The sequence below is a fragment of the Mus caroli genome, unplaced genomic scaffold (genome assembly GCF_978045245.1).
Source record: "Mus caroli unplaced genomic scaffold, Mus_caroli_1 scaffold_10, whole genome shotgun sequence".
NCBI lineage: Eukaryota > Metazoa > Chordata > Mammalia > Rodentia > Muridae > Mus > Mus caroli.
This window is the reverse complement of record NW_028227265.1, coordinates 72,278,041-72,292,786: the sequence shown is the minus strand read 5'-3', so window position 1 is coordinate 72,292,786 and position 14,746 is coordinate 72,278,041. Positions and strand designations below refer to the sequence as shown.

At 42.9% G+C, this 14,746-nt stretch overlaps 1 protein-coding gene across 1 annotated transcript; it reads right to left on the bottom strand.

Moving 5' to 3' along the window:
* Positions 1-5,484: 5,484 nt before the first annotated feature.
* On the bottom strand, positions 5,485-10,852 carry Sap30 (Sin3A associated protein 30). The gene is made up of 4 exons (XM_021170548.2): positions 10,243-10,852; positions 8,440-8,565; positions 7,969-8,067; positions 5,485-5,807 (listed from the first exon to the last, which is right to left on the bottom strand). Exons 1-4 carry the CDS (start codon positions 10,555-10,557, stop codon positions 5,685-5,687), a joined length of 663 nt encoding a protein of 220 aa, XP_021026207.1. The 5' UTR covers positions 10,558-10,852; the 3' UTR covers positions 5,485-5,684.
* Positions 10,853-14,746: the final 3,894 nt, after the last annotated feature.

Here is a 14,746-nt window from a genome sequence, read left to right as displayed (position 1 = left end):
GCTAAAGTGGTAATAAAAGTTGTTTCCATTTGGCTTGTCTCTGTGGACACTGTGAGTAAGGCTTAAATTGTTTGGCTAGAGTTTTACTGAGGAGTTTACAACATTCAGTTAAGAATCCTGTCCCCTAATGGAGAGCCACAGTCTTGATTCACAGACAGAAAATGTCAGCTGTTGGTTGTCAGTTTTGACCAGGCAATTCGAACAGAGAACCAGGTTAATAACCTGAACTCTTTGGAAGGAAAGCTATACATTTTCTATTAAGAAAGAAAAGAACCCATCCTTCAGTCTTATTACATGTGACACATCTTTTTTTTCTTTTCTTTTCTTTTTTTCTTTTTTTCTTTCTTTTTTTTTTTTTTTTGGTTTTTCGAGACAGGGTTTCTCTGTGTAGCCCTGGCTGTCCTGGAACTCACTCTGTAGACCAGGCTGGCCTCGAACTCAGAAATCTGCCTGCCTCTTCCTCCCCAGTGCTGAGATTAAAGGCATGCACAACCATGCCCAGTGCCATGTGACACATCTTTAAGCATATTTTAATTTTCCTGTTTTGAAAAAAGAAACTTAAAGGTAATATTCTGCACTCCATTTCTCCAAGTCAAGTAAAAGATACACAAGTCAGGACAGAATTTGAACACCATTCAAACACCAACTTGTATCCCTAAGACCATAATACATATGCCTGAAATATCAATTTTCTTTAAGAATAAAAAAAGAGAATCTTAAAAGACACAGACAGGGCTGGGGATGTAACTCAGTTGACAGATACCTGACTGGCATGCAGAGCCCTGGTTTCAAACCCCAGCACGACACAAACTGGATATAGTAGCCTTCAATCTGGGGGAGGGGGGGGAGGGAGGTAGAATGATCAGAAGTGTAGGGACATCATCAGCTACATAGTATGTTTTACCTCACTGTTGGCATACATGAGACCTTATCAAAGAGAGAAAAAGAAGAAGACATTTTCTAATTGTGAGAAAACAACTTTGGGTCATAAGCCTATATATTTTTTTTTTTTTTGGTTTTTCGAGGCAGGGTTTCTCTGTGTAGCCTTGGCTGTCCTGGAACTCACACTGTAGACCAGGCTGGCCTCGAACTCAGAAATCCACCTACCTCTGCCTCCCGAGTGCTGGGATTAAAGGCGTGCGCCACCACGCCCGGCAGCCTATATTTTAAAATATAATTGTTGACTCATAGAAATCTCCATTATATAAAAACATATTACATGATGGTTAGATGCTAACCATTATTAAGATTCTTGGGGTATTAGTAATGAATAAGATAGACCTGTCTTCTCAGAATGTGTGTTCTAACAAAGCTGTCATCATAATGAAGTTATTTATAAACATGAAGCCTGCCCTAGAGAAATAGAGGACACTGTTCAAAGGATTGTGGGGGAAAGTTTGAGACATAGCATAGCTCTATTTTTAATTCTCTTATGTATTACATCCTGACCACAGTTTCCTCCCCCTCCTCTCCTCCTGGTCCCCTCCCTTCCACCTCCCCCTTCCCATCCACTTCTCTTATTTCATCTCAGAAAAGGGCAGGCTTCCCAGAGACATCAACCAGACATGGCAAATCAAGTTTGGGTACCTCCCCTCATAGTAAGGCAGGACAAGTCAACCCAGGAGTAAAAGAGACCCTAAGACATGCAAGAGAGTCAGAGACAGCTGGGCAGTGGTGGCTCACGCCTTTAATCCCAGCACTCAGGAGGCAGTGGCAGGCGGATTTCTGAGTTCGAGGCCAGCCTGGTCTACAGAGTGAGTTTCAGGACAGCCAGGGCTATACAGAGAAACAAAAAAACAAACAAACAAACAACAATAACAACAACAACAAAAGAAAGGTAGGAAGGAAGGAAGGAAGGAAGGAAGGAAGGAAGGAAGGAAGGAAGGAAGGAAGGAAGGAAGGAAGGAGAGACAGCCCCTACTCCCACTCTTAGAAGTCCCATAAGAGAGACACAGTGGATCTTAAAAGGCAGCCTAGGAGATACTATCCTGAGACAGGACAGTAACACTATGCATTGACATACAACCTCAAAGGCCCTGTTTCTGAAGACTCAGCCAGAAAGCAGTGTTACTACTGGACTGAACCAAATAATTTTTGGGTAATCATAATTCTGATCCTAGGAGTCTTTACACAGTACCCGTCAGAACATGTTTGTAAATGCCATGACATCGTTAAAAAGACGGAGAAATTCAATTGTAAAGAAAATTAACAAATCAGTCATCTAAAAAGCATGTGATTTCCTGAATGGATGGTAGGTGATAAACGTAGACCCAACAGGCCTGGAGAGATGGCTCGGTGGTTCAGAACATGGACGGCTCCTCCCAGCACCCACCTGGCACCTCACAACTGTCTGTGACTCCAAGATTCGACAACCTCACACAGACACATATTTGCAGGCAAGACACTAATACACATAAAATAAACTTCTTTTTAAAAGTAGACTCAACAAATGAAGTCTTAACTTTCTTCCTCGACCGTCAATCAGAGAGCCAAATAAAGAAAAATCACCAGTAATCTGTTTGAGTTTGTATCTTGTCTGGCAGATAAATTAATAATCCATGGTCTATGTAAGGGATGCATGAGCATGAAAGCAGAGGTGAGGCAACAAGTCCTTTAAATAACATTTCTTTGCTGTAATAAAAGCCTGATGTGAAATCACCAGTTGAGGAAGCCAATCGAATCGATTTCCTTTTCAGAAAGGCAAGTTTCTTCATGATAGGACCTTGAATTCTCTCCATTCCACAAGGCTCATGTGCATGCAGCACTTTTTGGTGCTCTGACTGTGACTTTCTGTGCCTTTTTTGCTCTTGGTCCCATGTTGCAGAGTTCAACGGTGACCTCCCTCCTTGAAGAGCTCATCTCTTTCTGAAAGCATTCTTTTCTTTGCAGTGCTGAGGGCTCCTTCAGGGTGTGCTGTGTTAGAACAAAAACAACTGATCCGCCGGGTGGTGGTGGCAGCGAACGCTCAGCACTTGGGAGGCAGAGGCAGGAGGATTTCTGAGTTCGAGGCCAGCCTGGTCTACAGAATGAGTTCCAGGACAGCCAGGGCTACACAGAGAAACCCTGTCTCGAAAAATCCAAAAAAGAAAAGGAAAAAGAAAAAGAAAACAACTGATCCTAACTGGAGAGTTAACAGCAACATAGACAACCAACTCAGGAGGAAGGGCATTGTCACAACTGTTCCGGTTTGTCGACTTGACTACATCTGAAATGAACTACAATCTAGAACTGGAGGGCTTACCTGTGATCCAGATCTTGGGGCTAGAAGACAAGTTTCTGACCTGGATCTTGACGTAGAGACCTCGGGTAGTAGCCATGAAAATCTTAGACCCAAAGGTAGTACACACCTTTAAGTCCAGACTGAGGCAAGCAGATCTCTGAGCTCAAGGTCAGCCTGTGACAAAGCAAATTTTAGATCCAGATGTGGTGGATACCACATACCTTTAATTTGGGCCACACATAAGAACATTGCAAGGAGGAAGATTTGCTCTTCTTCGCCAACTGCATTTACTTGACAGCACATCTGTTGGAACCCACATCTACAGAAGACCAGCTGAAACAACTAGCCCAGTGGGACTGAGCAACTACTAGATTCTTGAACTTCCCATCCACAGCTGTCCATTGTTGGGTTAGTTGGACTACAGACTGTAGGCCATTACAACAAATTTCCTTAATGTATACAAAGACATTCCATCAGTTCTGTGACTCTGGAGGACCCTGAGTAAGACAGGCACAGGGCAGCACTCACAGATCACTTTCGTTTTGTTTGTTTGTTTGTTTTGTTTTTTCAAGACAAGATTCACTCCTCCTCCATTTCCTTCAGAAAAGAGCAGGCCTCCCGGGGATATCGGCCGAATGCAGCATAAGTTATAACAAGACTAGGCACAAACCCTTCTATCAGGACTGCTAAGACAACCCACTAGGAGGAAAAGGATCCAAAGAGCAAGGTCCCACTACTATATAGCACTGCCTGTCCTAGAATTCACTACATCATCTAGGCTGCCTCCGCTTCCCAAGGGCTGAGATTAAAGGTGTGTGTCATCACACCTGACCTGTACTTTCCTAATTAAAGCCATGCTACTGGGTATGAAGCGGGCATGTGTTGTTTTGTCGCAGCTAAGAAAAAAACAGAAAACAAAACATCTTGTCCCAGAGGTTTCTATGACACTACAATAAGCCTTCCACAATGCCTAGAATCAAGGCTTCCACTTCACCAATGTTCCAATGACGTTATAAGTGGTGCTAAGAACCAAACACCAGCGGCTTTATTTTCTGGTCAAGAATATAACCAGAACCTAAGTAGACTCCCCTCCGTAATGAAGCAGGACTGTGAAGCAGTACCGCAGCAGCGTTTCTCTGCTCGAGTCCTTTGGCAGCGGCTAGAGGTAATCTTCAGCATTACAAATCTCAGAGCTACTGGCACTTACAGGTCAATGTCATGAGTGCTGCTGTTCGCCTTGATACAACACAGGACATTTTCCTGGAGCAGCTTTCGTTTTTGATGTGACAAGCTAAGACCCCAATGTGTGATGCTAAGCCGTTAGCCAAGCAATATAATTCCACAAGAAAAAGACACTACAAATAAAGCACCGATGGAATGAAGCCCAGGTAAATATAAAGCAATACCAACCCTTAAACAATGAGTTCATTATACACCCAGACTTCTCCAACCTCAGACAAGTTATGGTTTCATTTTGAGACAAGGTTTGCTATGTAGTGTGATTGGCCCCTAACTCGTGCTCCCCCTGCCTCAGCCTCCAGAATGCTGGGATTATAAACAACCACAACACACCAGTTTTATTACCATCGGTTTGGTTGTGCAAAGCTAACAGCAGAGTGTGAGTTCATTTCTATGTTCATGTCACATCAGTCTGAAGAAGTAATTAACTCCAGTCCTCATGGCCACTTTGAGCAAGCACCACTCTTAACTTTGCTGGGAAGATGGGGTGTATATTGGAAAGAGAAGGGCACAAAACCAATTCTTTGTTTCTGTATAGGTCTTCAAGGAAGAATATCAATACATAAGGGGAAATTTAAAAGTGGTTGAAAAAAAAAATCAATGGAAGTCTAATTTTCAAATTTGCTAACAGACATCGCAAAGCACGTTACAAATGATGCTAGTCTGGTGGTGGCGGTGCATGCCTCTAATCCCGGCTTTCAGGAGGCAGAGGCAGGAGGATCTCTGAGTGTGAGGCCAATCTGGTGTGCAGAGTAAGTTCCAGGGCATCCAGGGTTACACGGAGAAATAAAACAAAACAAAAACAAAACAAGAATGCTTAATTGCAAATCAAATTGACCTAGGGAAGGTGAGGGGGTCATGTCTGTCATTCCTCCTTTACCTTTAATTACTTGGAATTTGTAAGAAAAGCTTACAAAATGACTTTTATCTGAAGTCTTAATACCAGTCCCAAAAACTTTAACACAAAAACAAAGTTTCATAAAATAAACAGGCTGAAGCAGCTGTAATAGTAATAACCTTTATTTAAAATATGTGTAATCTAGGAAGCTCAGTTTATATGAGTTTCCAACTAATTATTAGAATCAAAAATGACAACAACATAAAAAAAAAAAAGTCAAAGAAAATCCTCTGTAGAAAAAATACACAAGAACATTTCTACATCTGAAAAAACAGTAAACATTCTTTCCAGGCAGACATCTATGGGCTAGTGTGAACAGCATCTCTCCTAGTGAACACCACTGTCGCCCTTGAGATCCGATTTGTTCTTGTCGTTCCTCACTGAGTAGATGAAACATGTTAAGGTGTCTTTTTCATTCACTGGAATAGACTTAAAGTGGCAACCAACTATCTACAAATTTAAAAAAAACGGACAAATTAAAGGTTAGATGTAGCAGATGCTGTGAGCTGAGTAAGATACAACTTTGCCAAAGTGCTGTGTGACCACAAGATACTTTTAAAGATTAATCTGTCTTATCAAAATATTAACAAGCTCCAAAGCACATAAAAACAAGATATTATAAACAAAAGACAGCCTGACTTCAAAGGATCCTTTAGTCTACACAATTAATACACTCTGATTCTGAGTATTTGACCCCCGCTGGTCTACTTGATTAATGTGTACTTGTTGTAAGTATTTTCCTTTTAAACTTTAGTTTGCAAACTACATATTCTTTTTTTTTTTTTTTTTTTTTTTTTTTTTTGGTTTTTCGAGACAGGGTTTCTCTGTGTAGCCCTGGCTGTCCTGGAACTCACTTTGTAGACCAGGCTGGCCTTGAACTCAGAAATCCTCCTGCCTCTGCCTCCCAAGCAAACTACATATTCTTAAACATTAAATATTAATGAAGTAAAACAAAAAAAACCTAATGTCCATCATATGAGGGAGGACTTAGACTGTATTCATAGAAAAAGAGTAATATAAGGGAAAAAAATTCTTGGTAACAAACTGTACCATAAATATCATTGGTGCAATTGATATTAATTCTTAAGTTTCTTGTAAATTTTTATGAAGAAAATTTAAGAATGGAAACCTCAAGGAGCTAGAGGGATGTTGGACAGGGCTGTTTTCCTGTCTTTTACTGGACAAATCTAACATGTACATCACAATAAACAGGTAAGAAACTGAGCTGCTAATAGTACGCATGCTCAGACTCAAGACTGCCTCTTTTTCTAGAATACTCTGAACTACAACTGTTTTACAGACCCGATTTTTAAGAGCTTAAGATTTAGCCGGGCAGTGGTGTCGCACGCCTTTAATCCCAGCACTTGGGGGGTAGAGGCAGGTGGATTTCTGAGTTAGAGGCCAGCCTGGTCTACAAAGTGAGTTCCAGGACAGCCAGGGCTACACAGAAAAAGCCTGTCTTGGAAAAAACAAAACAAAACAAAACAAAACTTAGCTTGAGATTTGAGTTCTATATTTAAATACAACTTTGTATCAGTTCTTGGCTATTTGTTATAGAACAGGGATAACTACACTAGATTAGTGTCTAGTATATTTCATTATAGTAGGGAATGTCTATATATATGAACTGTGCAGCTGAAAAAGGATGATAGCTTTGAAATAAATTTAAAGAAAAATATTTTTGTTGCCTAGGCAAGAAATATAGAAGAAAATTTGGCTAGTTAGCATACTGAATTTTATTGTTATAGAGCTTTCTATAAAAATTCTAACTCATATTTATCATTTATTTATGCACATTGGAAATGTAGGCTAACTACTAATGTCATGATGAAGAATATAAGAACACTCACATAAATATATATGTGTTGATGCACACATACATATTTTGATCTGTCTACTCAGTGGAAATGTTTGCTTTAGAGATAAAGTATAATTATTTAAATCTGTAAGTATTTTAAAAGTTCACAGATTTTGTGGCTTTATTACTTCAACACACACACACACACAAAACTAGCTTCCAAAACATACCAAAGGAACTGAAGTCCCATACAAAGCAAACTTTAACTTTAACATAAAGCCTTATTTTTGTTCTTTCTCTTGATGTAAAGAAGGTATCCTTTACTTAAAAACTACTAACAAAGGCAAATGTATCTCAAAGTAAAATTAGAAAGCAAGGGAAATCCTGTTTCAGGGCTCACCTGCAGAAACTTTGAAAACTACATTCTAACAAATACTTGTAAGCTTATTTATTTTCCATCCCTCAGTGGAAATATTCCATTTATATTCCACTCCACATTTATAGTCCATCCCTTTAAAACAAAATTCTAGAATGATGAATAAAAAATTCTCATTGCTTACTCTGAAAAATCAACATTAAAAGACACTGTATATACTCTGAATATAATCCACTGAGCACTCACTGGAGAGCTTTCCTAGGTGGCAGATAGAGGTTTCTAAACAACTACATTCCACAATACACCTATTAATTTTTACTTTACTACATGCAATATACTATTTAATATACTACATTCATCTATTTCATCATCACTTAATGATACCTTGTTGGTGTGAACAGGATTGTTTAAACAGTATAAAGCTTATTTATATATACCTCCACAAGTTGTGCTTTATTTAGACCTGGTCTGGTTGGAAGCTTGAAGTGTCTTTTGTATCTTCTAAGTGTATTTACTTGTAATTGGTACAAATCAACCTAGAAAAAATATATATATATGAATTAGTTCACTCTGTTGAAAAGATATCATTGATCTGTATTATGACACTTCAACACAATGACTTCATTTACACATTCAGACCTGTACTTTATTAAACAGTTTCATCTTTGGGGGATACATATTGTAAACTTCTGGAGAAACAAAAGAGGAAGTTGTATGTCAAGAACTATAAGAATGTCACCTGAGATTTAATATTAGTATAAATACATCTTCACTGACTGAATTTAACTTTTGAGATTTCTCAGATGCTTTAAACAGTTAAAGAGGAGCTCAAATATTTACAGAATGGTATTGGGATTGCCAGCATGCTTATGATTTACATATAACATGGGGAAAAGCCTGCCATCTACCTCTGGAGTGTCGATGTCCTGAACAGGTGAGTCTCCCCCATCATCATCGCTTCCTTTCCTCTTCCTTCTGTTCCGAACGCTCTGAATTAAGTTCTTATGATAGTCACAAATGTAAAGATGCCTTGCCTGGAAAGGAAAATTTTTCAAAGACTGTGAGTCCAGAAAAAAAAAATACAGCTAAGTATTAGTAAAATACAGCTAAGTATTAGTAAAATACGTAGGCCCAGGTGGCTGACTAAAAATCATCTTAACAGGCCACTGTTCAGAAGATGCAATGTTTCTTTCCACTATTAAAATCTGTAACATTAGCAATCTGGCGATACTGTTAAGGAAATGGGGAAGGGGGGAGGAATTGGAAGCGGTGGGCGGTGGGCGGGTAGTATCTTGGAGAAAGCAGGCAGGCAGGAAAGGAAGAAAAATTCCAATTCTCTGGGTCTTGTCATCAAATTGCATGGAAGGTGACCTAAATAAGTTAGCTCCTGCTGATTTTGACTTAAAAGGGAGAGGTGGCATTGCCCACAAATTTGTACTTGCATTTTCTCTGGCTTGAGAGCAGCAAATTATATTACTTGTAGGTACATGCATCCTGATTGAGCTATTAGATAGTGAAATTCTACACAGATACAAAGTATGCATTTCTTTACAAATGCAACATTGAATTCATATCCTATGTTTAAATTTGAAGCCCCAAGGTTTCTTTTTAAGGATTAAATGAATATATTTCTCTGTATTATGCGTTTTCAATTAAAGCAAACAAATTATTCACGTTCACTTGCAAAGTTTCTCATGGACCCTACTGAGAAACCTGCCTAAACAGAATCACAAATAAACTTTTCAAAAAATTTAATTACTCAGGCATTTGAGAGTCGTATATACAGTGGAATAGGAAATACTGAGCTGACACTGTCCCCCCTCCCCCTTTTAAGGCTACAATTAAAGGCCGAAATGAACAGGCTTTTAAATTGACTTCTAAGCTAAGGGTAAGTTAAAAATATACAGGATGTGTGGAGGTTCTGTATCTTGTTCTTCCTTTGCCATCAGTCAGAGCTCTGAAAAGTAGCAATGGAATTCTCTGAAACCTCATAGCTGGCCAAAACAGCAGACGTGCATAAAGACAGAAAAAGAAATCCCGATGGCTGCCGAGAGGGCTGTAAAACCGCAGAGGCTTATTTGCAGCCTTGGTTCGGAGCAGCTGCCCGAAGAGCTGACACCGCAAACAACGTTTTACAACCATCTATCTCCCTGTAAGGCAACTGGTGAGCTCGGCTTGCTTGTCTGTGTTCAAGAGAAAGAGAACAACGAGGAGGAAAGAAAAAAAGAAAAGAAAAGACAAAAAGGAAAAAGGAAAAAGAAAAAAAAAAAAAGAGGATTGTGGGGTCCAGCCAGACTCTACTTTCCCTAGAGGAGCGGAGCTGCTCCCTAGGGCAGACACTGGCTCTGGCAGCAAAACAAAGGCGCCTCCATTCCAGAAGGGACTGCCCGGTTGCGAGAAAACTACTCCGGGCCCTTGGTGCTGCGGTCCCCTTTGTTTCGTTTCCAGATCGCAGCAAAGGAGGAAGAGGGAAGCCTGGCGTGGGAGACACGCGAGGCAGCGGGAGTCCGGGCGAGGGGCGGAGGGGCCCCGCACCACTGCGCGAGCGCGCGCTGGGGGGAGGTGGCCGGAGTTGCAGGGACTTTGTTTCAATCAGAGAACCACTAATCCCACCTGCAGCCCAGTCTCCGAGACTCCTGAACCCGGCCAACCAACCGGCGAGGCTCGCAGGATAGAGCAGGGCAGGGCAGGGCGGTCCCCGGGCCACTTACACTCTTATCCAGCTCGATCTTCACCTTCTTCTGAGAGATGCTCTTCTGGATCCTCTTGCTGAAGCTGGCGTTGCCTGCAGCGCGCCCGCACCGCTCACCGTCCTCCCGCAAACAACAGAGTTGCCCAGGGCCGGGACCGGCCGCTCCAGGTGGCCCAGAAGCTGACACCGCACCAGCACCGGGTACCTCTGCCCCACCGCCGGCTGCGTTGCCATTCCCCGCCGAGGCGGCGGCAGCCGCAGCAGCGACCACCGCGGCCACGGCGGCGGCCGCGTCCCCGCCTCGGCTCATCTCCTCCGGAGTGAAGCCGTTCATGTCTGCCAGTTCGGGGGCGCCGGCGCCGCCACAGAGCCCCGCTCGCCGCGCCGCTCCGCCTCCTTCCCCTGGGCGGCCGTTCACTCCGCACCCCAAGTCTGGCGGCGGCACGGTCCGACGCCCAGAGTCCAGGGCCGGCCGGTCTGTCGGTGCTGGAATAGCGACCAGGTCCTGTGACTGTGATCAGGAGTGAAGTGGCGCCTAGAAAGGAGACCCCACTCACTGTCACATGGAGACTTCAGCAGTTGGACCGCAGCTCCTCCGCCTCCTTCTCAACCCCAGAACCTGAGCGAGAGAGACGCCCCTCCTCCGGCCCCGCCCCACCCCTGCCGCGCGGCCCCACGGGAATGGTAGTTCTTGATCGAGGAGCTAACTTGCGCTCTGTTCTGATTACGTGCGGGACCAGCGGGACAAACTACTCATCCCAGCATGCATGGCGCGGCCAGCCACCCCTAGGTTGTTTTTTTTTTTTCCATTCCAAGCACCGGGCAAGTCTGACTGTGAGGTCAGGCTTTTACCGTGTTTTCTCGCCTCTATTCTCTCCTGCGAGCAAGGGCTGGTTTTAGCTCCTCTTGTTTCGCAAAGTTAGTGTTCAGACCGCCAGCTGACTCCTGGGAAGAGGCATATATGGGGTGTGTGTGTGTGTGTGTGTGTGTGTAAGGATTAAGTGAGAAAAAGTTTACGGGCTGTTTGGTATTTATTGAAAGAAAACTCAGGATACCTAGCGCTCTTTAGGCGGAGAGTCCTTCATCTCCATCTCCACACCGCAGCTGACTTCTAGAGCGTGGCAGGTCCTTGGCATACTCGTGTGCCGGCGGGTTGACAGGCATAAGGGTTGCTTGTCGCCTCTACTGCCGCTTGGATTCCTTTCAAACGGATCTAAGAGGGTTTAAGACCATTTAAAGAAAGCACACTGGTATCACGTCTGCAGACTACTCCTCAAAACTTAGCCCTGGCTGTAGGGGATGAGGATCGAGAAACCTCTTTTCTTGAGTCATATGCATGCGTACATGTGTGCTTGTGTGTGCCGCGGGGGGGGGGGGGGGGGGAGTGCGCGCGTGCGCGCCTGGGTACGTGTTTGTGCTCGCGTAATGTGTATTTTTGCCTGTGCCTGTTGTGGGAGGGGTGGAAGAATGGGCGTGGCCACGCCAACCCTGAACCTCTGATAATTATTAGACTATTTAGCAATCCCACTGCTTAAGCAAAAATAATGTATTTCAGGTGGAAGAGTTTTGAGAAAGCCTGTTTTAGATTAATCAATTCAGTGACGATTTTATATATATATATATATAATGATATGGCAAAACTAAAGCTGTCCATGTTGTCTGTGTATGGAGGGCACACTTGTTATCCAGATCCGGAGACTGAAAGACATAGGCTTTTGATCCAGATCTTGAGGAACAGAGGTCATGAAAAACTTAGTCCGAAGCTTTTCACACCTTTAATCCAAAGAGACAAAGCCAAGCAAATTTCATTGTTCAAGACCAGCTTGGAACAGAGCAAGTTCCAAATAGAGAAAAGTTTAAATCCAGTCATGGTAGTACATGCCTTTAAAGCCAGCATTAATGATACAGAGTCACACATATATCAAGGTCAATATTCAGAGCAAGTTCCAGGACAGCTAAGCTTAGGCTGGGAAGGAGCTGGAAAACAGAAAGCTGGTAATAGAATAAGGAGGGGCCACATTCCAGCCTCAGCAAGCCGCGGCAGAACTCAGCTGCTCCGGCTATGTGGTTGGCTTTAGAGTCAAGAATAGAAGGCACCACTAGGACAATTGATGCTGGCTAGCTGGAGCTAAGAAATTAGCAGTGATTACGAAGAGATCAGTACCACAGAGGTGAAATCGTCTGGGAGTTGTTTTCTGAAAGCAAAAGAAGCTGTGTTTCCGAGATACCCAAGTTTGTACCCTGTGCTGCAGCTGTACTTGGTAATGTATAAGTGTCACCCAAGTGGTACTGGTTTTGAAGGTATGAAGGGGTCATGAAGAGCAGCTGAGGCTTTACACTGTGAGAGGCCAGGGAAGACCATTGGTGAAGGTGCAGCCTCAGTTGTTGATGGGTTAGGACTGAAGGGGTCATGCAAAGGATTTGAGGCGTGGCACCATGAAGAGAGCCTATGAGAGGTGAAACTTAGTTGCAGCTGAAGGCCCCTAACATATTGGAGATGCCAGTACCATGGAATGATCACCAAGAACAACAGCAACAGTGGAGTGGAGACAATCTGAGTCTAGAATGCTACAGAGGACAGAGCTGGAGAAGTGACACAAGCCCTTTGGAAGAGCCCAGAAGATCATGTGTGGATCCTAGACACTGGAACAAGAAGCGGTAATGTTTAAGTTGCCTTGGAGACTCCAAGATGTTCAAACGTGCCAGAGTCGTGGGTTATCTGCTGAGGAAAGCTGCTAACAGGGAGTGGAACCAACCCAGGAGAAAGAAGTTTGTTGTAGTCAACAAAGATGTAAAAGGATTTGGAGATCTGAAGACCGCTTTGACATCAGACTAGGAGATGCAGGCTTTGGAGTTTGCCCTGCTGGTTTCCCGTCTTGCTTTGGGGGGTTACAGTTAAGTGATTGGCTGAATCTCAGAAGAGACTTTGAACTTTGGACTTTTAACATTCTTGAGACTGCTGTTGATGGTGGGGACTTTGGAATTTGGACTAAAAGCACTCTTTTATTAAGCTATGTCTAGGTGTGGCCCCCATAGACTCCTTTGTTTAAACCAGCCTGTGGGAGCCAGGGACTGTATTGTTTTGTATATGCTTGACCCTGGGAGTGGCACTAGTGGGAGGTGTGGCCTTGTTGGAGTAGGTGTGTTATTGTGGGCTTGAGCTTTAAGACCCTCATTCTATCTTCCTGGAAGCCAGTCTTCTCATAGAGGCCTTCAGATGGAGGTGTAGAACTCTCAGCTCCTCCTGCATCATGACTGCCTGGGGCTGCCATGTTCCTGCCTTCATGATAATGGACTGAACCTCTGAAACTGTAAGTCAGCCGCAGTTAAATGTTGTCCTTTATAAGAGTCGCCTTGGACATGGTGTCTGTTCACAGCCATAAAACCCTAAGACATCAATATTAGATTTTCTAGGCTGTATTGCCTTCCCATGTCTTTTTATTTTTTCCCATCTCGGACTACAAATCAGTACACATCAGGCCTTCTACAGTGTTTTTTTTGTGGAAGTATGTTTCCTACGCCAATGATAGCTTTGGTTTGGTTTTTCGAGACAGGGTTTCTCTGTGTAGCCCTGGCTGTCCTAGAACTCTCTCTGTAGACCAGGCTGGCCTTGAACTCAGAAATCTGCCGCCCGCTGCTGCTGCTGCTGCTGCTGCTGCTGCTGCTGCTGCTGCTGCTGCTGCTGCCACCACCACCACCCAGCTTTGTTTTGTTTATAAGTTCCCTTTGGATTCTTTTAACCTAACCTTAGTCATACATTCTTTTGTTTAGGTGTGCCTAATCTGCTCTAAAGTGCACCCATAGTTTTGTGTTTAATTATATTTCTTAATGTTATCATTCCTATGTTTTTTCCCAAATCTTAAAAATGTCACATTTTAGTTTTCCAGTCCTCTGATACAATTTGGAAGTTTGACATTTTCTTCAATATTCCTAGCAAGGACAGTGATTTTTTTTTTTAAGACTATGTTTATTCAGTCTGTTTCACTTGTCTTTTGTTTCTGGTAGTTCTGACTTATTCCTGACTCTTCTTTCATCCACTGTCTTTGATTGCCTTTCATTTTGTTTGAAAAAATAATTATAAAATAATTCATATTATGTTCCTACAGAGGGGCCTAATATCTCTGATGCTAAAACATCCTAGAGTAATTAATGCCTGAGGATATTTTAGCCAAGTAGCTGATACTCTGGTTCATATTCCCATTTGAGGGCTATGGTTCTTACCCTGTATTGGGTTACTAAGTTAGTTACTTTATTTGTTCATTTGTTTTATTGTAGTGCTGAGAATTGAACCCAGAGCTGTGGACATGCTAGGTGAATCTCCTACAACTGAACTACTCTCCCAGCCCCAGAAAGATGCTCCCCTCAGTGCAGACTGAAGTCCAGTCTCCAGTCTTCTACCTGACTTCTATGCCCAGCTTTTGCTCTTCCTAAGCCCTTAAGTGTCAAGAGTTAGATTTGTCAACCTGTTACGGATGTAGACTTACTTGGAAAGAAAGCATCTCAATTGAAGAATCGACTCCATC

Coding starts and splice junctions, on each gene's coding strand:
- Sap30 (XM_021170548.2), bottom strand. CDS start 10,557: ATGAACGGCTTCACTCCGGAGGAGATGAGCCGAGGCGGGGACGCGGCC. Junction 8,566..10,242: donor AGATCGAGCTGGATAAGAGT/GTAAGTGGCCCG, acceptor TTTCCTTTCCAG/GCAAGGCATCTTTACATTTG. Junction 8,068..8,439: donor AGGACATCGACACTCCAGAG/GTAGATGGCAGG, acceptor TATTTTTTCTAG/GTTGATTTGTACCAATTACA.